The following is a 27,456-nucleotide window of genomic DNA, read 5'->3' on the forward strand; positions in this document are numbered from 1 at the left end:
GACAAGCGCTAACAGGAATATCCTAGCAAATAACAGTCTGGTCACAGTAAGGTGGCTTTGAGAAGGCTTCGTTTGTTGAATGATGCATGACCAAAAGATAATACCTGAATGGGAGTTCTTCTTTTATAGAGTGAAAGAATCCATACTACGACCTGGTTTGTGGGGTTGGTTTGTTTGGGGTTTTTGTTTGTTTGCCTTGGTTTGGTTTTGGGTTTTTTTTTAGAAAAAAAACAGCCCAGTAACTACAGATCTGTACACTTGGGGGTTTATCTGGTACCTTTTTTTCCCTCTCTCCCTGAGAGAATAAACCTGCGCACCAGTGAGGTGGTTTTGTTATCTAAAAATATTGCTGCAAAAGCGAATGACTTAACAGAGGGAATGGAACGGGAGAAACCAGATGGTATGTTGGCAGGTAGGGAAGGTATTGGTTGGGTGGAAACGGGACACACTCTGATATACCGTGACAGCGCACATCAGAATACTCGGAACTCCAGTTTTGCATGTACATTGTACGTGCACAACGCTTGAGGTTCTTCTGTTTTCCAGATAATATTTGAAAATAAATCTTTGCTTGCAGTGTGCAACTTCCCGATTTTCTTCCAAATACTAATTTTTTTTTTCCCCCCCCAATTATTTTTTCACGCACTATTAAACGAATAACCAACCCCAAGGACTTGCAGAGCTGCCAGAAAAGCGGTTCGGGGGTCAGGGAAAGGCAAGGACGGTCCTTCCCCGCCACGGCACAGGCACCGGCCCGCGGCGCTTCCCCTTGTAACGCTGCAGCGTTTCACCCGCAACACGCGCCTTTCTTTCTTTTTTTCTTCTTTTTTTTTCTTTCCCCCCCGTAAACCCGCGACCGTGCCCCGGCTTCCCTGCGCGGCGCCACCGGGCCGCCCCGCTGCCAGCCCAGGAGCCAGAACCGACCGAAACCCGCCCGACTCGGAGAGAACCCAGCGCCGCCACCCGCGTCCCGGGCAGGCCCAGCGCCCTGCCCGCCGCTCCTCCGCGGAGCGCCGCCCCAGGGCCCCCCCCCGGGCAGCAGCCAGGCGCCGCCGCCCCCTCAGCCGCCGGCCCCGGGCTCAGCCCGGCGGGACCCACCGGGGCGGGGCGGGGAGCGGAGCGCTGGGGCCGCCCGCCGGCGGCGGCAGGAGGAGGAGGAGGAGGAGGAGGGCGGCGGCGGCTCCGCCCCGGCAGCGGGGCGTCGGGCTCCTCTCCGCCGCGCCGGTGGGGACGGTGGCGGCTGCGGCGGGGTCTGCCTTCGCCGCCAGCGGGGACCCAGTGCTGCCCCGCTGCGCCCGCCCGCTCCATCGCACGCTGTTGTCATGGAGGAGCCAAGATGGCGGCCCTGGCCTACAGCGGGGGCAAGCGGGAGATCAACTACTACTTCAGCGTGAGGAGCGCCAAGGCGCTGGCGCTGGGCGCCGTCCTGCTCCTCGCCGCCTGCCACGCCGCCTCCCGCCGCTACCGAGGTGAGGGGGCGGCCGCGGGCGCTCCGCGGGGGGCCGCGGCTGGCGGGCAGCGGGAGGCGGAGCCCCGGCGGAGCCCGGGGACCGCGGCCGCGGAGGGAGGGAAGGCGGGCGGCGGGTCACCCCTCCCAGCCTACCCCACGCCCGGAGCACCCGCGGCGGGGCCGAGGGGCGGCGGGGGGCGACACGCGTACCCCTGCCCCGCGGGCCGCGGTGGTGGTGGCGGCGGCTGCGGGAGGCGAGCCTGCGGACAGCGGCGGGGAGCCGGCGGCGGGGCCCGGCCCGCGGGGCCCGGCAGGGCCCGTCCCCGGGGTCGCCGCGGGCTTCCCGGCGGCCGGGCCGGGCCCCTTGGGGCGGGCGTGTGGGGCCGGCGGGGCCTGCGGCGATGCGGCGGCTTGTGAGGGAGCACAGCGCGGGTCTCGGGGCCTTGCCGGCGGGGCGTGTGGCCGCCGGGCGGCTGCAGGGGCACAGGGTGGCTTCTTCCCCGTTCCTTGTTCCCTTGCGGGACAATTAACAACCTTCACCTGGCAATTAGTGATGAAAAGCTTAATTGGTGTAAGGCTTGCTATGTGTGCTTTTACTGTTCAAATCGTTGCCTCGAATATAAAGTCCAGCCTCTTCGGTGGGTGAAGCAAAATAAAGAGTTGTTCGGTTTCACGTGTCGTTCGCGGCTGGGGACAAGCCGGGAGCTGAGATGTGGAGATGGTCACTGGTGAACGTGACGGGGCTGCATGGGGGTGCCCACCGGTAACTGGGAGATTGGCCGGTTTCTTTCGGGTTGTCTCGGTCCTGAAGCTGTGAATCTTGGCGTGATCCGTAAGTGCTATCAGGACTGCTAAGGGAAGCGTTCTCTTGTTTCCAGTTCACACTAAAAAATGTAGTATGTTTTTGTGGGTACATCAAAAAGTTGATCCCAAGAGAGAGCATCGTGGCTCTGCTGATTGTCGGACAAGAGGTGTCGTCGTGTTCTGACACCCGCTGCCGGCGTCTGGGGAAGGCAGGGCTGAGCTGTGGCAGTGGGGAAGGGGGCTGGGATCTTCATGGATACGGTTCCCGGGATTCACCCTCTGGCTGGCACGTCGGTGAGTCTGATAAACTGACTCGTGCTGAGCTGCGAGACAAGTGAGCGTTGGCTGAATTCTAGAGGAGCTCAGGCATGAAGCCGTGGAGCTCCCCTGTTGTGCTGTGCTCCTTAAGGCACCGTTGGTCACAAAACGAGACGGAAGGAGGGTGGCCAGTGGGATGCTTTTGTAAAGAGGGATTGCAAGACTGGCTTAAGGAAACAGGGCCTGCCCTATCAAGCAGATCACAAGGAAGGTGGAGTATGTGTAAATACAATTTATTATGGGAGAGTTAATGAGGGGGGTGAGTCACAATTTGCAAAAGGATGAGGATCTGCAGGCCTTTAGGTGCGGGCTGTTGGATTGTCACAAAGCTTTTAACAAGTTCTTTCGCCTGAGGCTTTCAGTTTCCCCGAAGCTGTTACGGGGTCAGAGAGAGGCTTTCCCATAAGCGTTTGACAGATGGGAGGTGGAGTGAGTACAGAGCTACCACTTTGGGATCCTCTGAACAGGTTACGTTCAAAAGGCACAAAGGGTTTCGGGAAGGAGGGTGGAGCACTTACAGCAGACAGAGGTTTTCAGGAGGGATAAAAGCAGAGGTGCTTGAGAGATCATCCTGCAACCCTTCAGTGATCTCAAGCACCTGAAATTCAGCAAGTGTCAAGGTATTTTTGGCAATTCGTGAAAACCCAGAAGATTTCCTCGTGGTATTTGCAGGGCTAAAGCTGGCTGGCACCGTGCTAATTGTCAGTGGTGTTGGTGACCGCTCTTAGGAGAGCTGCAGGAGAGCTTGGAAAACGTGTGCGGGAGAGCAACGCAAATGGCAGAAGAATAAACCAGCTTCTGTACAAGGAGTAGCGAAACATTGAAATTCTGTAGCCTGGACAGAAAATTAGTCACTTGGTAATGGTCTCAAATATTAGGAGTTACTGGGGGAAGGTAAATTCATGCTGATTGTCTCCTAACACAGCAAGTGTCAACTGAAAAATGAAATTAGCAGGCAGTCCATTTAAAACAGTCAGAAGAAAGCACTTTTTTTTCCCACACGAGACATTTTGAAACACGTTGCCAAGATTTTCTTCCAAAAATCCCCTGGAAAGGGATGTCCTGGTTTGCAGAGGGTTGCTGCGGTGGGGCTGCAAGCACGCTGCCCTGCTGGCTCGGAGCTGCTGGGCTGCGCGAGCCGGCCGTGCCAGGGAAGGGATCGCTCTGTTTGTCGTGCTTTTGTGCTTCCAGCGTCTGTCCTTGGCTGCTGTCAGGAGGAGGAGCGCAGGCTGGACCTGCTCTTTCCCGGGAGCGTGGGTTCTGCTGCAGCGGGGCAGAAGTTTGACCGTGAGTTACCCTCCATGGGGATGCTGTCGCCCTTTGAGGGCTGTCCGGGAGTGCGGAGGAGATGAAGAGCTGCATATGAACAAAGAGCGGCGACTTGTGTTTTGTGGGAGGTGCAGGTCCCGCCCACGTGGGATCTTTACTATCTGAAGAAACTGATAATCTAAAGTTTGCATTAGTTGAACAGCAGCTGCCTGAATAGTGGAGAAAATGAGATTGCAATCAGGCATATCATTCGTGGAGTCAGACCTGCCTGAGCATACGTACGAGATCCTGGTGCGCTGTAGGGCCTGTAACAGCTGGCAAAGACCACAGCTGTCTCTGAAGAAAAATTATGTGTTAAGTCAAAATAGTTATTTCATGTCCTTTGTTATTCACAAAATTAGACTTTCGCCGCAGGAGCACACGGACGGCGGTGAGACCTCCAGCCTGTCCTGCCGTAGTTTTTCCTTCGGCCAATTCAGCCGGGAGGAAACGGCCACCGAAAATGTACATAACCAGAGAATGGTTCGTGTGAAGAAGTGAATCCTTTCTGTGGGACAAGCATGGCTGTGCAAAGGCTCCTTGAGAGAGAGTAGTTATTTTTAAAACTTTTCTTTTTTTTTTTTTGAGGAAGCCACTGTAGAAGCGACAAGGGCACCCAAAGGCTGCTTCTTTCGTACCTTTTCTTTTTTCTCGCTGTCCCTGGGTAGGAGTGGAAGCATTAATTTATAGATACTCTGTGTTTTCAGTGTGTACTTTTGGGCTTTCAAGCGAGCGGCAGTTGGATGCGTTAGCTGTTCGGTGGTTAGCCTCGCTTCTCCCGCTCCGTGTTTGCAGGTGGCCCCATCTCCTTCTCTCCTCCCCTTGCAGTATTGACAAGTTCACATGGCTCCAGTTAAAGTTGAGAATATGCATTGTGTTTTATAAAGGGGCTGTTTTGGTCTTGGCTTCCTCTGGGAGCTTTTGGATGATGGAGATTTTAGTTAGAACTCCTTTGTTTTGTCTGATTGTCTTTACATTTCAGCTGATCTTGGCCTCAGTCATGCGAATACGGATTATAGATAGGAGCAGCCCCGTGCACCTTCCAGTAAAGCTTGCCTGTATAAACGTGACTTGTATGAAAAAAATGCTGGGGTTGTGGAAAGTCAAATCTATGTTCAGGAAGACAATCATATTTAGTAAATTCAGTAAAAATTTAGAACTAGTAAACTAAGATTCTTCAGTCTTGAAACTTGATTGAGGAAGGATTGATAGTGCTCTGTGAATCATGATGGACGTGAGCACGAACTGTCTCTTCCTGTGGGAGAAGTGGGGAGAGCCAGGTGAATCTAGCAGAAACCGTGTGTGAAATAAAGGCAGGTGATTCTTCGAGCAGCAGCTGTGGGGATGGAAAGCTCTTGCAGAACGATGCTGTGGAGGCTGAACAGTTGAAGAGTAGGCTGCGTGACTGTCCGACAGAGATCTGCGGAAGGTTCTGCAGAATATGGGGGAACCACGTCCAGCTCGGGAAGTCCCTGACGGAGCAGGATAGCAGGTGGCACAGTGGATTGGCATTTTTGGTGGGATCGCCGTTCTAGCTGACAACATCTTTCAGTCAGCAGAAATGGGATCGCGAATGTTTTGGGGGTAGAGGAGGGATTCACAGAGGAGTGTGGTATGAGAAGTGAGAAGGCGATTTGCAGAGCCTTGTGCGAGTTGTTTTTACAATAAGTAAATATTTACCATTTGTTTCAATTCTTGTGTTTCAGTATTGTCAAATTATTTTTTTTTAGTAGCAATGGGGCTACATTTTAACTTTCATGTGTCTGAATTCTAATCTTAATATAATATTTTAAAGGTGGTGATACATGCGAGTATCTTCTGTCCAGTGGGAGATTTCTTGGAGAAAAAGTATGGCAACCCCACAGTTGTATGATGCACAAGTACAAAAATAGGTGAGAAAACTCATGTCTTCTGTTCCTCTGCCTGGAAAGAAGAGTCGCTGTTCGACTGCAGCTGTAGTAACTGCAGTGTCATCTGGTTTTCACTGCACAGCCCATTCTCTAGGCTTTCAAAAATACACAGCATTTATCAGAAGGAAGGCTTTTCCATGTGCATTATTGCAGAGTTTACCCTGGTTGTGTTTATATATAAAAATAGAAATAAACGTGGGGGGTAGAAGGACTGGTAGGTGTTAGGGAGGGCCACAAGGCACTGCAGGAGACCGCACAGCTTCCTGCGTCGCTCTCGGGTTGCTGAGAGGGAACATGCTGACCTTAGGTGTGGAATCGCCAGTGAAAAAGTCCCAGATGGAATTACCAGTCGCTTTTGTTCACCTACTGTAAGGGAACGTTATTTTTTAGAATTACGCTGTATAGCGCCATGGTGAAGCTGCTGTATTTGTATCGCCACGGAATAGCAAAGCCAGCTTGGTTGGTTGCCGAATCGCAGTAGTAGGACAGTTCATTTTCATTTCTGTGCAATTACACTGAACTTTTTATTAATTCAGCGTGTTTAAACAAAGATTTACCGTTCTTTAGGGCCGGATATAATGCTTAGAGTCGTCTGTATTGCTCTGTAGATTTTCTAAAGACGTTTTCCTAAAATACAAATTTCCTGTAACATAAATGTTGCTGTTTTTGTTTTACAGCGAAGCAAAAAATTGCCTCATAGACAAACATATTGCGTTTATAGGAGATTCTAGAATTCGACAGCTGTTCTATTCCTTCATAAAACTCATAAGTCCTCAAGTCAAAGAAGAAGGGAATAAGGTGAGATAGTTTGATGATGCTTTTGTTTCTTCTTAATTTACCTCATAACTCCTCTCTAGATTTCAGAAAAGGAAGAAATAACACCATTTGCTGGCCTAGCCATCAGGAAGAAGAACCACAGGAAGGTCTTTTGGAGAAGAGCAAGATTAGACCGAGAGAGTTGTTTGGGTGCGGGTGAGATGATGGGGGATCTGAGATGTGAACTAGGAAGCTCGAGAGAAAGCATGCGGCAGCCTGGGAATAGATTCATGAAGCTGACTTGTCCCATAGCAACCTGTGCTTCCTGTTGGGTTTCCTGATGAGAAGATGGTTGCTCCTTTGTGTGTTTTTAAGTAGCAGTAATTCATGGCTGTTAATTTGTCATTTTAAATGTCAGTTAAATTGCTGATCTAATCTGTTCATAAAAGTCCTCGGGGCAATGACAGATTTCCAGGTCTAACTGGAAGCCAAAACTGAAAATAGCTTCTGATCTTACCTTCCATCTGGTTGCTGCTGCAGCACTGCCTGCGTTTTGTCGGGTGAAAAACGTGAGCGGCAGCGTGCTGGGCGGCGGCAGAAGGGCAGGGTTTGGCTGTGGCGCTGGGTGAACAGGACCTGCGTTTCTTTCGCTGTGTCGTGCTGCTCAGGCGCGTCGCTTCGTGGGGCCGTGTGCGCGGGTGAGGGGAGGGACACCTTTCCCCCTCAGCTTTTGTCAGTTATTTAGAAATTCTGCCGCTCGGAGGTGCAGGCTGGTGGCTTTCCCAGCAGACAGCTTGCAGTCGCTTTCGCTTGTCAAAACGAGATGTTTGATGGATCGAGTAACTCTGGTTTTCCCAGGCTGTTGGCTGGGTCACAGCTGCTGCCCCAAATGATGGTGAGACGACAGGGTGCTGTAATTTGTTGTGAGCCAGAGGTGTCTTCTGGCAAGGATTTAGGAAATCAAGATCTCAGTTTGTGGAAGGGAAATGCACTTGTTCTTTTGGGCCAGGATTGAAGCTAATACTGTATTTAGTCATATTTTAAAGGAGGATTGTGTATGCAGCATCCGACTGCTTCCTTTCTGACTTCTTACAGTCTCACTCAGCAAATTTAATAATGCGTTCCAGACTTCATCTCTGCCTGAGATTGTTTCCTTTTTTTCTTTAATTTAAACTGTTGGTGGTTTTGTGGAAAGAGGATGGGCAGAAGAAAAGCAAGGCTGGGGAAAGGGAGTGTAAGGAAAGGAAGAGGAAAAAGTAAAAGTTTTTCTTCTTTAGGAAAATCTTTTATACCTTTGTAGCAGAGTGAACAGAAAGCATTTCAGACTTTGTGGGATAGATTTCTCCCAGGAAAAATAACCCTTTATGTGAGTAGCTTGTTCTATCAAGAAAGTAACACAAATGTTCTGCACAAGTATATTGGCCAGTTTATACAGGAAAAGTCCTTTCTAGTGAAGATAAACCTTTGGGTGAGAGCAAATGAATGTACGAGTGTAAGTATTTTTTTTTCATTCTGAAAGTTAATCTTACTCTGGTTTTATTGTTTTGGTTTTTTTGACAGCATGGAAATATCCTGTTTGAAGATAAATCTGCTTCAATTAAAGTGGTAAGTTTTACTTTAGCATTAAATCACAAGCCACAAGCATGTGATTATTTCAGACAAGGTAATCCGAATTGCAGTCAGAGCTGGATTTTTCAGATTTCCCCAAGTGCTGTAAAAGTCAAAAGAAGCTTTAGACCATCAACATTCATTATAATTTTTCCACAAAATATATCAGGGCGTATCTTAACGTGTTCTATTTTGATTAAGATGCTTTGAGAGACTTTGTCTTTGAGTACTTGTGTTCTGTGTTAGCCTTGGGCATGAGCTGCGGAAGCGTGTGTAGTTTTTCTTTGCGTCAGATCTTATAATTTGGCCTTTGCAAGAATAGCTTTTCCGGGGAAGTTTACTCTTCCACTGCTGTGAGAAGATGTATCTGGGGCTGACTGGCTTGGAGCGGTGGTAGCTGTAATTGCCAGCGAGCTCTCTGTGCTACCCCCACGGTATTCCTTCCACTGCGTGCGTGGAGAAGTAACCACAGGGTGGATTATAATGGGGATGGTTGAAAAAAGAAAACAAAGCAAGCACTGGAGGGAAGGTTTTGTGAAGGACTCTGTTCTCCTCTGCCCTGGCGATGGCACGGGTGCCCTCGATAGCTTGCTCTGCTCCCCGTGACAGCCGCCGGCCGCGCCAGGGCTCTGCCAGGCACGGCGTTGTTTGCGCCCTGCCGACAGCTCGTGCTCTGTCCGTGGAAACCAGAGCAGCGGGTGTGTGCCGGGTGGTCTGCGGGTGGGTGTTCAGCGCCTGTTTGTGTGCGCTGGGGCGTCGGGTGCGGGGTGACGCTGCAGGGCGTCAGCCCGTGGCAGGTGAAGCCGGTGCTGTCCCACTCGGTTGCCCTTCACAGTCTGTTCCTGCGTTGGTGCTGTAACCAGCCCTGCTACGGCCGTGGAGTGGGCTGTTCTGGGAGTCGATTCAGCCAAAAACTTGCCTTTTTGGTCAGGTCTGGCGTGGCTCTTTGCATGGTTATCTGAGTGCTGGAAAAGAGCGGGGGGGAGCACAAGGCAGGGCAGCGGGGCCGACGCAACGTGACTTCTGTTGGTGTAGCCTGGCACAGAACTGCATCTTCAGAACTCCTTAAGAACTCCTTGGTAGGTGTCTGACCCCCGAGATTCGGGGTGGCAGGCTGGGGCTCTGGGAGGTGCCTGGGCGGTGAAGGATATATGGCTCGTCTGCCGCTTCCTTGCGTCGGGGCCGTGGGGCTGTTGGCACTGTTGGTGTGGCGGCTGAATGTCGCATTCAGAATGGCTGTGACCCACTGATCTAAATGTGGGAAATACTGGACCAGCAAAAGAGAAAGTCACTTAGAGCAAGTGGGGGGTTTAATTTTGCCCTTTCTAGTCGTCACACGGAGCCTCCCGTCCTTCAGGCACTGCAGAGGCTGCGGGATCGCTCGCAGATTCCTGCCAAATAGTGAGCTGACAGTATTCAAGTGAGCTGCCCAAATCTGTAGGTCTGTGCAAGTGGAAGACAGAGATTTCCTGTCTGCTGGGAGTGTCTCTGCATTCTGTGTTGGGAAGTTTCTGCATGCCTAATCCCTGCCATTTCACTTCCATGTGTGTTTGTGGTCCGTCCGACAGCTCCGCATCCGAGGAGCCACTGGGAGCTGGGGGCTCACGGCCATACCTGGGAGGCAGAGGGCAGTAGCCAAAGCCCAGGCTGCCCTTCTGGATGAGGGGTGGGCCCCGCTCCTGCCATCCAGAGACACGTCGGTAGGGAGCACATTTAACGGCCACGGCACTATTGGCTTTAAACAGCTGATCATTTATGAAGTTGCAAAGTAAATTGTTAGGGTTTTTTTTTTGTTTGAAAATTGTGATTTCATGCTATCAATGGTATTGAGTTCTGGAACAAAGAAAATCTGTTGGTAAAAACTGGGTAATGGAGTAAAAAGCAAGTTCTAATAAATACCTTATCGATGTGAGCTTGGTTTTATCCCTGAGCGCATTGGAAACCCAAGGACATCCCATTTGGCAGAAGCTTCAAAATTACCTTCTTGGTGAAATACCAACTCCTAAACTACAAATGAACATTTCTTCTTTTATCAAGGGGGCATAGGGTTGTGTTTGTGGGGGGTTTGTTTGTTTGTTTGTTTGTTTTTTTCCCTTTTCTTTCTGTTTTCCATGCTAGAGCGAGATGTCAGGCTTTTCATGCTAACTCTAAAGGAAACCTCACTTTGGGGCAAGTGTTTTTCCTTCACAGTTAAATTGGTGGCAATTAATTTGGTTTTTTGAGTTTTTGTTATTGGCCTACTGCTTGTCTTTGAGCTTACAGAGGAAATCTGCCTTTATTTTATAGGATTTCCTGTGGTATCCAGAAGTTAATGGCTCTATGAGGCAACGTATCAAATCTTGGACTGAGGTTTGTCTTAAAAACCTGTTTATTTTAAGAAAATACAACAACTGACTGAGGACTATTACCTGCCCTTTTTTTTCATGCACACATCTCTAATTAGTAGGACTGCAGCATACCACATATATTCAGTCAATTATGCACCAGGGATCTGACCTTTGACAGCAGAATAGCGAAAGGGGGATGTTTACTGGTGTATGTTCTGGGAGAGACATCTCCTGGGCTCCCAGGGGTGGCTTCACTGGAGCCAAAAGAACCCCAAACCAGAAAAGCCCGACTTCCTGGGAGCAGGTTGATTCAACCTATTAGGATTTTACTCTGATTTGGCGTTTCACTTCCTCTGTCTCTGCGATGGCTCCACTTTTATGTCACCAAACATTTTTGATCCTTATGGGTCCTTTCCAACTTGAGATACTCTGTGGTTTTATGATTTTATGTTTATGTTAATTTGAGTGTTCCAAACTGAAGGACAAAGGCAGTTTGGAAAGTCAGGAGTGCCTCGATTATTTTTTCCCAATATTTCCTTCAAATTGCATACTAATTACTTTACGTGTTTCAGTTATTGTACAGGTTGTCATGTTATTCAGTGTAAAATTACGTATGTAATTCTCATACCAAGTAATATGTTTACAGATTGGCAACTGATTTTTTTCTTGTGCCTTCCTTTGTTGACCTTTAAATAGCCTGGAGTTATTTAGCGATGGCCCCTGGTGATTCTTTTGCTACCCTGTTGGTCGTTCTTGCCCAGCACCTTCCATCAAGACAGCTGAAGTTATCGTTTGTTTTTCTGTGATTACCACAAAATGGAGAGCTGCTAAATCCTTGCTGTGCCGCGGCAAAACTGCCACTGAGGTGGCAGCTCTGTGTGTTCCTTGGACTCTGCTGTGTGGGGGCCTCGTCTGGGCCCTGTCCTCGACAGAGCTTTCAGACCGCTGGGCGCAGCCGCCTGCTCTGGTTTTGTGATGGGTCTGTGTCACTTTGGTCACTACAACAGCTCAAGCAGGTGTTGGGCAGTGCTGAGGGACACTGAGAGAAGGAGGCGTCAGGGGTGTGATCTGTGGGTTGCTTGGCCTTAGGAGAGGGTGTTTGGAGAGCTTTTAAAGAGAGCTTGATGGCAAGTGCTAATCGATACTTTGGGCTTTTGCAGATTCTGTGAAAGTTCTGGTGTGTCACAAGTGGTTGTTCTCTGTAAGAAACCTTTCTTTTGTAGCCGTTGACTGAGGGACAAGTTGAGTCGCAGTTAATTAAGATACAAGTCTTAACCTGCTCAGTATGGTAATAAGTAAAATTTGTGAATATTTCAAAACTAATACATTTTTACTTTGTGTCTTAGGGTTCTGTGGCAAAACCTCATATAATTGTAGCAGGAGCTGCCACGGTAAGTTACACCTCTTCCAGTAAAGAAGGAAGTTCTCGTAGGATAGCTTTTATGTGCTCCAGGTGGTTACATGATGAAGTCCTTAAACCCAGTTTACAGTAACAAATGTACTCAGTGAATTGGCTTTTGTAACAAGTGGTTCTAAAATATCAGGTGCATTTCATTGTAGCTGTGCCATGTACAGTGCTGCTTTTTGGCAGCCAGACTGGCTGGTAAGCATCGATTAGCTTGAACCTAGCTAATAAAGTAGCTTTGTTAAAAGCAGATTATTCATTTAAAAAGTTAAATTAAAGTACTTGCATACTAACTGAGATGCATTTTTAATAAACCCTTTTAAGTCACACAATACTGTGGCCCAGCCCAGAAAGCTCTCTCTGAGCGCACAGATTCCTTTTGGACTTATATGGCCAAAACCTGAGTTTTACATGAGTAGTTCAACAACCAAAGAGGCGGCACTTCCTCAGTCTTGTTCGCCCCACTGCTGTGGGCTGCAGTGTCGCAGATAAAAGGGCTGACAAGGACCTGAAGGGGCTGCTCACCCATCGGTTTGCCACCCGGCAGGAGCAGTTATGCCTGTCTTGCACTTGGCAAGAGACAACCAATTCTTTGACACTTCCAGGGGCGGCGTTCAGCAGCCCACGCTAAGCAGTTTGGGCCAGGAGTTGCCTGGTCCTGGGCGTCAGGAGTCGTCTCGTGAATGCCACCTTTAATGTCCCTTACTTCCAGATATTTTGGAACTGGAATTTGGAAGGAATTAGCTATTACAATTTCATAGCAGCTCAAATGCACAGGGGGAGGAAAAAATGTGTTCTGTTTAAAAAAAAGCCGTGTTCTGAAGCTGCTTGTTCCAGAGCACGGAACAGGCTGCCCAGGGAGGCTGTGGAGGCTCCGTCCCTGGAGAGAGTCAAAACCCGCCTGGATATGACCCTGTGTGACCTGCTGTAGGTGACCCTGCTCTGGCAGGGGGTTGGACTGGGTGATCTCCAGAGGCCCCTTCCAACCCCTGGCATCCTGTGATTCTTTGTGGGCAGCAGGAGATGGGAACCAACAACATGCATGTGATGCTCAGCTCTTTAGAACACCAGCGTGTTCACACAAAACATCAGCAGCGGTATCTAGCCTTGGCCAAAGATAAACATCCCCTGTTTTAAGGGACTTAGAAGTGCTTCAAAAATCCACCACGTCAGCCACGTTACCGTGGCGAGCACTGGTGTGGCAACCCACCACGAGATGAAACTGGTCTGTGCCCTTGGACTTGTCAGCGTTTTGGGACTTAGCTGTGTCTTGAACTTAGCTCTTGTTCGGTCATGCTACTTTGGTCCGGCCGTCTCTGTCTCAAGATGTCAGCTGCGTGGCGGTTTACAAGCCGAAGTCAAGTCTCACAAGCTGGAGAAGCTCCAGCTGGTACCAGCTCCGTGGCTTGCTTGTTTCGGGGAAAGGAGGTGCTCTGAGAACGGCACTGCAGTGCTCTGCTGCCGTTCCTGGCTGCCTGTTGAAGGAATGTGCTTCTTAAAACGTGTGGGAATACTGCAGGTATTTCAGGAGTAAGGATTTAGCTGCTGGGGAAGATGTTTTTTTTTCCCAGAGTGTGAGAGCAGCTGCTTGTTACTCGGTTTCATGAAGTATTTTATATTCGGTGATGCTCTCGGGAAGTGGGTTAATCAGTGTACTTGGCTCACATCACAGTTGTTGTGGGCATATGTAGAAACAACTAGAATTCACTACTTTCAGGCTAATTTTTTTTTTTTTTACAGATTTTGTCTAGATCAGTAGAGATACTACATACATATAGATATATATAAAACTTTAAAAGAGATGCTGAATTATTTTTCTCCAGTGTGAGAAATTTTTTTCAGGAGTTAGGAGAAATTCGTGGGTGGCTATAGCATTCTCCCAGTCATTGCATGTAGAAGATTAAATCAGAAATTTAAATGGCTCTTTTTCTTTTCTTTTTCCTTTGTGGGTATCTGCAAAACAGATGCAAGTACTTGAATTCGATACCACCGTCAGGTTTTGCTTGCACGCATCTCTTGCTGAGGTCAGTTTTCCTGGAATAAAATCGACCAAATTGGCCATGATTTTTATATAACATGGCTGGCTTTGCTTCTTCATCGTTGTTCAAAGTCAAGGGGCTTTTAATTAAAACACCTTCTATCATTTAACTTAGGAAAAGTGAAATATGCGTTGAGTGGAATATTACATACTGCACAGTTGAATGGTCTGTTTGAATGTCATTATCTGTCTGGACAGCTGCTTGGTCCAAAAGAAGTTTTTTAGCACTTTAAAAGTGGAGACTAAAGAAGTAATCTAGTTTTACAGAAATAATGAAAAGTAGCTACTAACAGAGCAATGGGATGGGTTAACGAAGGCTTCTCAGGCAAACAGGTTCTGAATCTCGTTCTTTATTTCTCCAGTGGTCTATCAAGATTCACAACGGCAGCAACGAAGCCCTCGCACAATATAAAATCAATATCACTTCGATTGCACCTCTTTTGGAAAAATTAGCAAAAAGTAGCGATGTTTACTGGGTCTTACAAGGTAAAGTAGTGAACAGTAGGTAGCAATTTCTGCTGTCGCTGTCTGTTGAGTCATTGTCTCGTGGGGTATGGAAAACTCAGCCGGTACCGCTTCCCTGCAGAGTGCAAGGGTGTTGGCTGAATTCCGATCGGCCTTTCTTGCCCCCCTGACTAGCTGGTACCTCACTCGCTGCTCCTACTGATGGAGATTTTAAAGCGCGCTCGGGCAAATCCTGTGTCTTCTGGACTCGTAGTTCTGTGTTGGGATTGCTCTCGGACCGGGTGTGCCAGGTCTGTTCTCGCCGTGCTGTGCTCTGTCCGTGCCTCCGGCGCGTCAGAACACAGGGGCATAAACCAGCTGTGTTCCAGCTGTGTTTGCGTTCTGTTAAGTGTCCAGATGACATCAGTGCTGGAGGCACACCGAGTGCATCCTCTGTGTGTGTCTGGAATGAAGAGACCTACTCTAGAGAATGCAGAGGATGTAACTCTCTAGAATGGAACTTGCTTCTGTGCTCTGAGCACTGCGGAGTTAGGCTTGGGAGCCGGAAACCGTGGTTCACAACGAGCCCCTGAGGTTTTTAATACGGCACCAAGCTTACCTTCTCTGGCTTTTCTATGATAAAACTGAAGTATGTCCCTGACTCTGAACGGTGAGCTCACAGGGGGAACGTGCTCCTGGTTTATCTGCCATGGACCACGGCATTTTGGGTTATGATCGCCTCAGTTAGAGCCATAGGCAGATTTGAGCCCTGATAGGAGTGTGCCCTTACAGTCACCTCCAAGTTTCTGTCAAAGATGGTTCTAGAAGTTAACCTGAATCAGCAAATTAATCTTCTCACATTCCTTTCAAAGCCATGTTTATCTAGAGCAGAGGCAATCGGCTGTCAGAGATGTCCCACCTTTCTCTGATAAAGGTCCAGTCCATTTAAGTCACCTCTGGGCCCTTTACTGGAAGGAGTAAGAGGAGAGGCAGTCTGTGCCCACGGAGATGGTGTGAGGTAGCCAAGGTAAACCCGTTTACAGCTCACAGAGTGCGTTTCCCCAGGGTTATGAACGTCAGCAGCTTTTCGGAGCAGCAGAGTGATCTCCAGCTGACCTTTGGAGCTGGAAACCCATATAGCTTGGTGTTGAGCTCTGCATAATTTCTGAAGCCTGCAGGCAGTTAAGTGGTGTTCCGTTCTTCTGAAAAACTGAGATTCTGCCATCAGTTAAACTGGAATTAACAGGAGCTAGTGGAATGCAGTTACAGACTATGACTTAGAGAAATAAGAAGCTGGTTTCTTCTGCAGTAACTAGAGGGTTTGAGAGATTTTTTTAAATTTTTTTTTTTTCCCCTCATGTGTCTATTCTGCTGCCTGTCTTCTGTCCTCTTGGCTTTGGAGTCTTTCCTTGGGAGATTCCGTTACTGAGCGGAGCATTAGCAGCTCTGTGCTCCAGCATTACACGCTTCTCATGGCTTTGGGGAAATTAATCAGGCATTCATGTCTGGCCAAAGCTCTCTAATCTATAAGTACATAGGCATGACTAGGGAATGGTGATAAGAACATTTCATCGTCACCTGCTCGAGTCCCTCCTTCCTCGCTGTCCGTTTTTCTGTACTTGTGGAACAGCTGTGCCTGCCTGCATGAAAACCGCCTGTGCGACTTGAGCCAAGCAGGTGTGTTTGTCGAGTGGAAGGCTGACGTGCTCGTTCTTTGTCCTCTCGCGTTCAGATCCTGTTTATGAAGATATGCTGAGCGAAAGTCGGAAAATGATCACTAATGAGAAAATAGATGCTTATAACGAAGCGGCTGTTCGTATTCTGAACAGCAGCTCCCGAAATTCCAAAGCTAAAGTTAAAGTGTTCAGCGTATCGAAACTGATCGCACAGGAAACTATCATGAAGTCTGCAGACGGCCTGCATCTCCCCGAATCAAGCAGAGATACAGTAAGTGGCTCTGTCCCTGGTCAACATCGAACAGTAATAACAGTAACCCAAGATTTGACGTGAATGTTCGGAAATGGCAGGAAAGGTGGGTGTAACGAGGACCTGCCCGTTCTTCAGGGGGTTCTGTTCACAAGACCCCAACAGGTGGGGGGGCAGTCAGTTATACAGGACGTTTAAAAAACATGACAGCAAACACATTAGCGCGTCGCTGTTTTGCAATAGCTGTTAATCCACTGGGTCTTTGGGCTCCTGGGTGCAAACTTCGTGCCTTCATCTCCATGAGGGAGTTACGGTGGTAATGGTAGGTAAGGCAGTGCTAAGTGATAGCCCTGCAGTTCCCCCCTCTGTGCCCGTGGGGTTTGGTTTAGTAAGGAGCATGGAAAGGATGAGAAAACGCCCCACCTACACCCTCCTGGTTCCACGGGGCGCCCCCGCCTTGGTTTGATCTGATCTGTAACCTGCCGGCACGCGGATGTGGGCGAGTGAGCCCCGGCGAGCGCCGGCAGCCGGCCCTTCTGCTGGCAGAGCTCTCCCGCCGGGGCCCTTCCAGTTCCGCTCCTTTGCAGGGGTTAGCTGCTCTCAAGTACCGGCTGAAGTAAACCCCATCTCCCCGCAGGTTTCAGTCTTCGTCGTGCTTTGGAGACTGTCATCGCCGTGCCCCTTGAGGAGCCAGGTTGTGAGCTGGCGTTCGTTGATAGTCCATTTCCCTCTTTACAGCTCCTTCTAGAGCCAGGAGAGAGAACCCTTCTGTTGATAGGGTTAGGACTAGGATTAGGATTAGGTCTTTTCGCTTACCTCGGGCGGCTCGAGGGTTTCCCGTTTGGAAGTTTTGATGTGCTGTTGAATGCAGCTGCGTGTGTGGGTGCTGTGAGGGGTTACCTATGTCATGGTAAGGGAGGATTGCATATGTTTTATGTCAGTGCATCACCTAGAAGAAAATTTCTTATGCTGAAAATGTTAACTGTTTTATTAGAGATCGATTGACGAAACTGTGTGTTTCTTTGACAGAATGCGATGATTCTTATGAATGTCTACTGCAATAAGATCATGAAGCCCATTGACGGCTCCTGCTGCCAGCCCCAGCCCCCTCTCACTCTGATACAGAAGCTCGCTTTCTGTTTCTTCACTTTGTCCATGCTTGGATATTTAATTATCCATTTAATTCATCGGAATAATTATCGGAAGAACAAATCATGTACTGATGTGGAAAGTGGAGAGGAGAAACCTGCCATCAGCGCTCCTAGTGTCTCTACTTTAGAGATGCTCCTACACTGCTTCTGCAAACTCGGTCTCATCATGACCTATTTTTATCTGTGTGACAGAGCAAATCTTTTCATGAAGGAAAACAAGTTTTATACACATTCATCTTTCTTCATACCGATCGTCTATATCTTGGTTTTGGGGGTATTTTATACCGAAAGCAGCAAAGAGGTAATGATCATGCTGACATCCAGCTTGTAACGTTGTCTCCCAGTTGAGCGCGACTAACGAATGGCTAAATATGGGAAGTGACATTTCCAAAGTCAGGGTGACTCCTGTGCAGAAAACGCGCCCCCAGGCAGCGCAGCGTGGAGGTGGGCGCGGAGGCTCTCTGAGAGCCCGTGGGAAGGGGCGCTTCGGGCCGCCGCCGCTCCTCGGGAGCGAGCGGAGCTCGGGTACGCGGGAGCGTAGGTCACGTTCAGCCTGGCAGAGCTGTGCCCGCTGGGCGGAAGCTTTCACAGTTGAGACCCATTTGCCCATAAAGTGGTTTATTGTTTTGAACTTTTTCTCCTCATTTTGTAGATGCTCGTTGTACTTTTTGGAATAGCAACACTCTTATTTTGTTTTGCATTAGACTAAAGTGTTAAATAGAGAACAGACTGATGAATGGAAGGGCTGGATGCAACTTGTTATTTTGATTTATCATATCTCTGGAGCAAGCACTGTAAGTGATTTGAATTTCGTAACTTTTTTTTTTAAGGGGGAATGCAGTTTGGGTATGTTCCTTCAAAAGAAAGGTGGTGCAAATGTGTATTAGAATTGAACAGAAGGAGTAACTGGTGCCACTGTTCCTGTAGTTTTAAAAATGGTGTCAGCAGAGCCAGTTTTTCTCTGTAGATCTCATCGATGAGAGCTTTTTATGTATTACTTGACCAGTGAAAAAATACGCTCGTTCCCTCCACGTAGAAAACTATGTTAATTTATTTTTAATGGTTAGCAGCCCTTCTTTTTTTGTGTTCTGGAAATGAAACTGCCGAAGGTAAGGCTCCAAAGAGCCCTTCTTAAGTCTCTCTTAACTGGTAGTAGAATATGGAAAGTGCAGAGCAATAAGCAGAAGAAAGTCACTTTAACATCAGAGCGGTCAGGGCACCGCAAGAGCTTAGTAAGAAACAGGGAAGTGTAGCTCGGTGTTTCTTCCCTTATTTCAAGCTGCTTTACCGCAGTGCAGAGAAAGCATATATGGGGGGGGGGGGGAGAGGAAAGCCAAAAGCATTCACGTGGCCGTTTATAAAAGGTATTTTGTTTTTCTCAACAGTTTTTGCCTGTGTACATGCACATCCGAGTTCTGGTTGCTGCGTATCTGTTCCAAACAGGTTATGGGCACTTCTCGTATTTTTGGATAAAAGGGGACTTTGGTGTGTACAGAGTGTGTCAGGTAAGAATGCCTGCGTGGCCTGAGGTGTTCCCCGAGATGCTTCCCCTGAAGTGTTTGCCTGAAGTATCCTCAGCCGGGGAGATCCTTCCGTGTGGCGCTACCGGAATGTGTCCCCCAGCTCCCTCAGCTGTGCCTCCCAGTTTACCCATCCCCTGTCGTCTTCTCCTCTGACACCCTCCAGGTTCTATTTCGCCTCAACTTCTTGGTGGTGGTGCTGTGCATAGTGATGGACCGACCGTACCAGTTCTACTACTTTGTGCCGTTGGTCACCGTCTGGTTCATGATCATTTACGCCACCTTAGCCCTGTGGCCTCAGATAGTCCAGAAGAAGGCAAATGGTAAGACTTTTATTTTTCTTGTTGCGTGCAGCAGCTCAGTCCCTTCGTCACCTGCTCAGCCTGCGTTCCCAGGAGTGCGGGGTGCCGCAGGCGGGCTCTGTGTCCGCTGGAAAACGGGAGAGCAGAGAACCGCCCGCTGCCGCTGGCCCCACTCACGTCAGCGCGCTCCTGAACGGGGTTTGGCCGCCGGGCCCGTGTTCTGACCGGAGCTGCCGTGTGGTGCGCGCTGGCAGCCTGGGCCGCGCGGCCCGTGCCCGCCGAGGGGGTTGCTGCGCTGTGCTGGTGCGTGCGGCGTGAACCGGGAGCGCTGGGGCTCTCCCGCCCTGCGAGCGCCGGTCTGCCCCGTCCTGCCGAGTCCCGTGGGGCTGGTTATCCCCGTCTCGGGTGGAGTGAACTGTCAGAAGCACGTCTCGTGGTACGGGTATTTTAAACAAAAATGGAAGGGAAATCCCAGTTAATTTCATGCGTTGCTGTTTGTTGAAAAGCTGTCCTCGTGTGGTAAATGCTAATTATCTAATTCACCTTAATTTCTACCTGAACCCCTAAGAGTCCTAGATCCTCCTTCCCTATCGATGGAGTAATATCCAAACTTTATAGCCCGCAGGCACGAGAAGGAGATACACCGCAGGCGGGCTAGGAATGGGTGCTGCAGAAACACAAGTAGAGAGCAGTTGTGCGAGATACCTCGAAGGCAAATAGCTCCAATATTGGGGTTTTTCTGTTGCGGGTGCAGAGACATGACTGTTGTGTCCTTCGGAGCCATATGTGCTGAGAAACTGGAGAGTCTTTCACTGCAGCTTTCGCAGCTGCCAGCTTACGGGGCGAGGGAGGGCCACGGTCCGTGCGGCGATGCCGAGGCTTGGCTGGGGCTCAGTGCCAGTCGGCAGCTCGGGGAGCAGTTTCTCGGGCTTCTCTGAACAAGCCCCCGGCCCTTACTCGCCTCCAGCTGCGCTTGGGAGTACGGCTGGTACCGCGGCGTTTGGTGGTAGCTGCTCTGCTTACTTCCCGTGACAAAGCTCTCGGGCCCTGTGGTTTATTTATTCCCTCACGCCCACCAGAGCGAGCCCTGCCTGGGCAGAGGGTTTGGGGAAGCAGAGGCTTCACGTGGTGTTTCCCTTTGAGCACCAAAATTCCTTCTTGCTGTACACATGTTGTCCCTGTTCTAGACGTGAGGCTTGGTAGGTGGTTACTTGCTGTGAATGCTGATTTTAATTGCTTAAAGTGAAATTTAGTATGTAAATGTAGTGATAAAATACTGCTGGAAACAGATGAACATTTATTTATGAATGCATCTATTGCTAAGCATAGCTACACTAATAATTGGCCATGGTTATTTCCTGGGTTTTGCTGTGGAAAGGTTGATGACTGTGTACTGATTAATTGATTTCTTCCCCAGGGAGCTGCCTGTGGCACTTTGGTTTGCTGCTGAAGCTGATCTGCTTACTGACCTGTATCTATTTGCTGTCATATTCTCAGGTGTGTAAGTCTGGAGTATTTTTATCCTTAACGGCCTGAGAGTGTGTGACCTCTCTCTGCTTTTTAATGTGTAACTTGTGCGTTTGCTCCTGTACCATAAGCAGAGAAGAAAAAAACCGGAACTTTTCCGTTTCTTCCCATATTTGAGTGGTGTGGATGCTGGACCAACCACCGTTCCGCATCCTGCCAATGCGTGATGCTTGGCGCGTCTTCAGCATCCCCCCCCTGCGCAGTGACTGCGGAGGTTGGGTGCTGGGCTGGGGTTTGGTGCGGTGGAAGTGACGGGCTTCGCCAGCCCGTGGTGATGCGCGCGGTGAGACGGCGACGGGAAGAGCTGCGTCCCCTCGGCCTGGTGCGGGCTTTGCTGCCTGGCCCGGCGGCTGGTTCTGGCGCTGTGTTACTGACCCGCTGCCCGCGCCGCCGGCAGAGCCGCGGCAGAGCCTCTGGCGCCGGGGTGTTACAGGGGGTCGGGGGCTTCCGCTCCCGCGCTGCCTCTGAGCCCGGCGGGCTGCAGCCCCGCTCACCCACGGGTCTCTGCCCCTCAGCCTGCGGCACGAAGCGGAGGGTGTGCCGGCACCCCCAGGGGGAGCGCAGCTGGCACCCTCGCTCCTCTCGGGAAGTACTTTTGGTTGGGGATTTTTTGTCTTGGGCGGGGGCAGTGCCGTCTAAGGCAGCCTTGATGCGGCGGTGCCACGTCGCCAGTGACACGGGGAGGTGTCGTATCGGAAGAGGGCGCGTTGATTTAAATGTAGTGAGTGTGGTGGCATCGGTGTTAACGCTCGCGCTGTGTCTGGTTTTTACAGGGCACGTTCGAGAAGATATTTTCTTTCTGGCCACTGTCCAAGTGTTTTGAACTGAACGGGAATGTCTATGAGTGGTGGTTCAGGTGGAAGCTGGATCGCTATGTATGTAACAGTCCCGTACACTTATACTGGTCTCTGAAGGGTGTTTTTTAATTGGGGGGTGGGGTGGGGTGTGTGTTGTTTTCCTTTCGTGCAGGGAAAGCAGGAGTCTCTCCCAGTGGGTTGTTTAATAGAAGACTAAGCTGCCTCCACCTTCTGCAAACGTCTGTCAAAGCCTTGCCTGAAAGATGGAGGTTGATTTATTTGCTGCTGGATCCTGCTTAGTTTGCTTGTCCAACACGAAGTCACAAAGTGACCTAGATTTGTCTTTTCTGAGAAATTTTACTGCGAAAGTCGAACACCTGTAGTACTTCAAGCTATTGAAACACAAGGCAAATCATTGTGGTGGCTTTCTCAGTGATGATTTTTGAAAGTTGTGTCCGTTAAGGATATGTTTCCTTTAAGGTAACCTTTAAAACACTTTTAAAGTCAGGGTCTTGATGCCCAAACGGGACCATTCTTGCAACTATTTTTAAATGGTTTTCCAGTGGGGAAGGTGCTTTCTTTCCGGTTACTGGCCTTGCAGTGTGGGGGCATAGAACAGGGCGACACTGGCCTTTTTTCTGCCTTCTTGGCAAGGTCAGAGGAGTTTCTAGGACGGGAGGTGTCTCTGCCAGCCTCGCCCTTTCGGGGGTCGCCAGCACGCCTCTGCCCGCGGCAGCCCTGGGCAGCCGGGCCGTGCGGAGCAGGCAGCGCTCCCGTCCCGGGCGGCTCCGCCGGCAGCGCCGCGACAGGCCGGGCCCGCGGCGGCGTGGGCGGCGAAGGGCGTGCGGTGCCGCCGAAGGGCCGGGCCCGACAGCCGCGCCGGCGACGAGCACCGCTGGGCCTGGCAGTGCCTCCCGGGCGCTGCCGCCCGCCGGCGTGGGAGCAGGGCCGAGGCTTGTGGCGTTGGCCCAGAGAAATCCCTTCCCAGCGCTGGCGTAGCGGGTGCCGGGGAGCTTCTGGAAGGGCCGCTGCCGTGCCTGCCGTGCTCTGCGGAGCATTGGCCAGGGCTGCTCCGTAGGTCTCGAGTCGGGGTGGAAACGCAGCTCCTGAAAACCTTTGGTTGCTTCAGGAAAGGTGGGAAAGGAGCTTTTGATGCTCTTGGCTTGGGTATGACGAGTAGCTCATCCTGTAGCATTTGTGTTTGTACCTGAAGTGCTTGTGTGAGGGCCGTGACACCGTCGTTGCGTTCTGTTTCTCTCTTACAGGTGGTTTTCCATGGGATGCTGTTTGCTTTTATCTATCTGGCGCTGCAGAAACGTCAGATGATATCAGAAGGAAAGGGAGATCCTCTTTTCTCCAACAGAGTTTCAAATGTTCTATTATTTATTTCGATTGTATCCTTTTTGGTACGTACCCCGTAGAACGAGTATGATCAGGTCTGTAAATCTCTAGAGTAAGTTTTCTGAAGTTCTTGTTTAGAAAATACATTGATTTAAAAAATCAAATCTCGATGTGGAGATACTTCAGCTGTGATCTTCGCACAGCCCCACCTGTCTACTCGCTAAAATACTTCTCCTTTCAGTCAACTGTAGAGGAAGACCTCATCGCTCTTCCAGGTCATTGCAAAGGTTACAAGAAAATTGGGTCACGGCAATACTGGGGTCGATAGCGCAGCTCTTGCCTCCGCTCTTGGCTGCTCGCCTGTTTGTGGTGGGAAAGCTGTCAGCGGCACGCCCGTATGCCGGGGTGCGGGTACGAACGGCGTTCGCGGCTGCAGGGGATCTGGGGACACGCGGCGCGGTTGTGTCTGTCGCTGCCCCACCTCCTGCTGAGCCCGCTGCTGCCCAAGCCCCTCACGACAGGTTCCCTCCTCTGTCACGTTGACATGTTCCCTCTAACGGCTGCAGGGACTGACTGTTGTGTCTTTCAGACCTACTCCGTCTGGGCCAGTAGCTGCAAAAACAAGACCGAGTGCAATGAGCTGCACCCTGCTGTGTCGGTGGTGCAGGTAATGGGGCGGGCGGTCCTTCTCCTGGCGGTGACGGCATGCGGGCGGTCCTTCTTTGGGCCTGCTTAGAAATTGTGCTTGGTGATACTTTTGCTTTAGCACGGGGTGTCAGGGGCTGAGCTCGTGCTGTCTGGGCGTGCAGGGGGTTTACCTGCAGCGCTCGGGCCCTCGGGCGCGGCAGTCGCACGCTGCCGTTACGCGTTCGGTGCCCCTCGCGTCCCCGTCTGCTGGAGCCCAGACCCGGCTTGTGACTCGTCGCAGAGCGGTAGGAAAGAGGAAAGCACGGGTGCTTGGGGGTTGTTCGGGTAGGGAGCAGCCGCTGGGACCCCGGAGTCACTGTTGGGCAGAGAAGAGCTTGGCCCCAGGGGCGCGCGTCTGGTGTTGCCAATTCCGGTGTTGGTCCTGCCGCGCGCCCTGCCCCGCTGCGCCCCGGCGGCCTGGCCCTGTTCCCGCTCCTCCCGTTCGTGTGACAGTGCCTGGCTCTCCTCAGGGGCCGCTGCCTTCGGTTTTTCACCTTTGTTTGTCCACCTTGACGCCTTCCTTTAAAACCCAAGGGTTAACTCGGATTCGTGGCCACCTCCGTTGGGGGCTGGCGTGGTACAAGCTGTCGGGTGGTGCCTGGGGTGGGCAGGGCTGGTGCCAGCGCCGGGGCCATCGCGCTGCTGAGGGCGTGAAGGGACTTGCTGTGCTACAGCGATGCCTGCGAGAGAGGGGCAGTTTCAGGCCTTACTTTGTTCAGTATATTTTGTGGATTTTGTTTGGTTTAGGTATTTATTAGCTTGTAAGGAAGGTTAACGCGTGATGCACCTTACTCCAGACAGTGAAAATGAATAGACCTTGTGTGTGCGCGTGAGGTCTGCTTGTCATCACAGTGGCTGTTCTTTTAATGTGTTTTTTTTTGGTTTCCCCCAAGATTTTAGCTTTCATCCTCATCAGGAACATTCCTGGCTACGTCCGCTCTGTGTATAGCTCCTTCTTTGCCTGGTTCGGCAGAATCTCCCTGGAGGTAAGCAGGACGCTCCCGAGCGTCGGGTGGCTTCGCTGCCTGACCTGTGGTATATAGCACATAAACACGGGAAACGGCTATTCGCCTGTTCCCCACCGTGCTGCTGCGCTTGACCTCGTGGTGGCTTCTGCCTGCGCTGAAATGGCCACTGAGAGGGCGGCCTCGCGGTAGCAGACTTAGTCCTGGCGCTGTCTGGGGGGAGGGCAGGCTGGGAGAGCGGGGGGCTCACGCTGGAGTGGGCTGGGGGTGGGTGCAGTTAGAGGATAGACATTTAAGGCAGTTAATAGAATAAGTCCATGTGGTTGAACGTGGATAGTTGTGGCTGGTGTGAGCACGCCAGAGGTGCGTTGGCCCCGGGAGGCGTTCCTGCCTTGCCGGGCAGATGCGGCTTCGCAGACAAAACCCTCCGTACGCCAACGCCAGCCTGTTCCTTGAGCGTCCGGTTTGGAGCGGCAGGAATTCCCTCGCCTGCCACTGCATTTGCTGGCCAGGGGTATTAAATGTTTCGTTTGGTTCTGTTACTCAAGTACGTGGTAAATAATTCCAGGGGAGCCTCATGGCAATAGGGCGTGCGTCGTCCCCGGTTCTGAGGGTTTTGGAGGGTCCCATTTCCCCTGTCCCGCTGGGCTCTGGGGTGCTGCTCCCCTCCGGGGACCCTGGCGCTCCTCGGCCCGCGGCACTGTCCTTTGCTGGCAGCGCCTCCTCGCCAGGGCGCAGGAGCCGAGCGGAGGCGCGACCCTCCTCTGCCCCGGCGTCGTGTCAGGACGCTGCGAGGCCGCGCTGGGCTCGGGCTGAGCCCCCGCCGTGTGCCGGCGCGGCCGACAGCTCTGCCTCGCAGCCGGGGCTCCGAGGAGGATGGCCGGTGCGGCAGCCACGGCCGTGTGTGGCCGCGTGAGGGAAGCCGCCGGTACGTGAGCACCGCTGACCGCGCGCTTTCTTCCCGCAGCTCTTCATCTGCCAGTACCACATCTGGCTGGCGGCAGACACGAAGGGGATCTTGGTGCTCATCCCTGGATACCCCATGTTTAACGTTCTCGTCAGCACTTTCATATTCGTGTGCGTGGCGCACGAGATCTCCCAGATCACGAACGATCTGGCGCAAATTGTGGTTCCCAAAGACAACTCGAGTCTGCTGAAACGGTTGCTGGGCGCAGCGGGGTTTTTTTCGGGACTGCTCCTCTTCTCAGCCACGCAAGATCCGCCGAGGCACTGACTCGGGAAGAGTCTTGGGAGCTTTCTTCAGGCTCAGGTGGTGTCTGCCTGAACAGAAATCCTCAACTGGACGTGCACGGAGACGTTTCAAGGGAGCGTGTGGAGGTGTATATAGTGCCCCTGTACATACTGGTGTGGAAGCGGCCTCGAGTGGGCTGAGACGCGGCTGCGCGGCGCAGAACCGCGCGTGACACCGAGTCTCTCTTCCGGGACTGACCCTCCCGTTGGCAGCGCGGCTCGGACGCAGCGCCGAGGTGCTGCTGCGCTGTCCCGTGCGCCCCGCGGGCCCGGCCGCACGGAGGGGACGCGGCCGCGGGCAGCGCGGGGCGGGAGAGCGAACCCGCGGCCCTCGGGGAGCGGGCGCCTCCGGCTGCGCCAGGCGGGCAGTTACCGGGGAGCCAGGGCATTTTCCTGAACAAAATGGTCATGTTTTGTTTGGAAATGAGTATTTTGGGCGGAGAGAGTAGGCGCTATATGAAACCCTTTATACTTGGAAATAAAGAGTCATCGCCAAGCCAGTGATTTAAGACTGTAGAAAAGTTTACGTAATATTTTATGGGTTTGTTGGTTTTTTTGGTAGAAATTTAAGATGTTTTCTGCAAATATGGTGAATTCTGAGGGTGATTTTTTTTTTATAAGCAAAATTTGATTTTTTTTTTTTTCCCTAAAATTCCTTGCTTTTTCATAATTTTCCCACTACTCCGTTTACCGGTGTGCAGCGCTCTGTCCAGCCCCAGGGAGCAAACAGCTGAATAACTTTCAGAGACTCAGTTCAAGGCGGGGAATGTCTGGGAGCCCCCCCAGCCTCTTGCAGGCAGCCCAAGTTGGCCCTCGGGGTGTGGGGGTGACCCCGAGCCAGGCCTGGGGGGAGCTGCCCGGCTCTGCCCCGTGAGGATGGCTCCCGGTGCCGGGCTGGGAGCCAAGCTGGGGCTGAGGCCGCAGGGCTCCCGGGGAGGAGGGAGCGCGGGGGCAGCTGGCCCAGTTGGGGGATTCCAGCTGAGCGGAGCCCTTCGGAGGAGCCTTTTCCCCGCCGGGCTCAGCAGCGCCCACCCACCTCCCCCTCGGCACCGGCCCTTCGCTGCGGCAGCGCCCAGCTCCGGCTCACGTTCCCGCGAAGCCGCGGTCCTGCCGCTGCTGGTTTGGGTTCCGGCGGTCGTTCGCCCTCCGGTTGCTGGGTCGGTTGATTCGCCTGCTGCTCTCGTGGCGGCGCGCAGAGCCACAAGCGCACCAGGGGTTTCTGAGCGTGGGGGCGATCACGTACGGTTAGACCCAACCTGGATCCTAATTTGTACCGTCTGCGCTGTCCTGTGCGTGTGTTCGATCGTGCCCAGCTTAAACACTGAATTCAAACTCGCAGCCACCAGCGAGGGCAGAAGCAGCCTGAGAAAAGAGTGGCTTCAGGTCAGGGTTGGTTTTTTTTTTGGTGGTGAACAGTTTCTTTTACAGAAGGACCAGTCAGCCACCACGGAAAAGAGAAATCGTTCCCTTCGCCCACGTTCAGCAGTTTTACTGAGCCTGAAGCCGCCGGGACGACACAGGGCGGTGGGTGTGCGTTACTGGGACGTGGGGCAGCGCGTGGGGCGGCTGCAGGGGGAACACAAAGGGGGCCCGGGCTGCGCCACCTTCATCCATGCCAGTA

At 51.5% G+C, this 27,456-nt stretch overlaps 1 protein-coding gene across 3 annotated transcripts; it reads left to right on the forward strand.

The window, feature by feature from the left end:
* The first annotated feature begins 1,336 nt into the window (after positions 1-1,336).
* Positions 1,337-25,967, forward strand: CASD1 (CAS1 domain sialic acid O acetyltransferase 1). Of its 3 annotated transcripts, none has more exons than XM_086467931.1 (18): positions 1,337-1,469; positions 5,676-5,772; positions 6,468-6,588; positions 8,107-8,151; positions 10,441-10,503; positions 11,828-11,872; positions 14,287-14,410; positions 16,101-16,315; positions 17,324-17,746; positions 18,150-18,266; positions 18,831-18,950; positions 19,132-19,288; positions 20,685-20,764; positions 21,568-21,669; positions 22,857-22,997; positions 23,522-23,599; positions 24,513-24,605; positions 25,552-25,967. In XM_086467931.1, the coding sequence occupies exons 1-18, from the start codon at positions 1,337-1,339 to the stop codon at positions 25,816-25,818; spliced, it is 2,421 nt and encodes an 806-aa protein (XP_086324057.1). In that variant the 3' UTR covers positions 25,819-25,967. The 3 variants fall into 3 exon arrangements, with proteins under 3 accessions (XP_086324057.1, XP_086324058.1, XP_086324059.1); XM_086467932.1 differs by having other exon boundaries at positions 18,150-18,239; XM_086467933.1 differs by lacking the exons at positions 1,337-1,469; positions 5,676-5,772; positions 6,468-6,588; ... (2 more) ...; positions 11,828-11,872; positions 16,101-16,315 and having other exon boundaries at positions 14,362-14,410; positions 18,150-18,239.
* Positions 25,968-27,456: the final 1,489 nt, after the last annotated feature.

The sequence above is a fragment of the Leptosomus discolor genome, chromosome 7 (genome assembly GCF_034619465.1).
Source record: "Leptosomus discolor isolate bLepDis1 chromosome 7, bLepDis1.hap2, whole genome shotgun sequence".
NCBI lineage: Eukaryota > Metazoa > Chordata > Aves > Leptosomiformes > Leptosomidae > Leptosomus > Leptosomus discolor.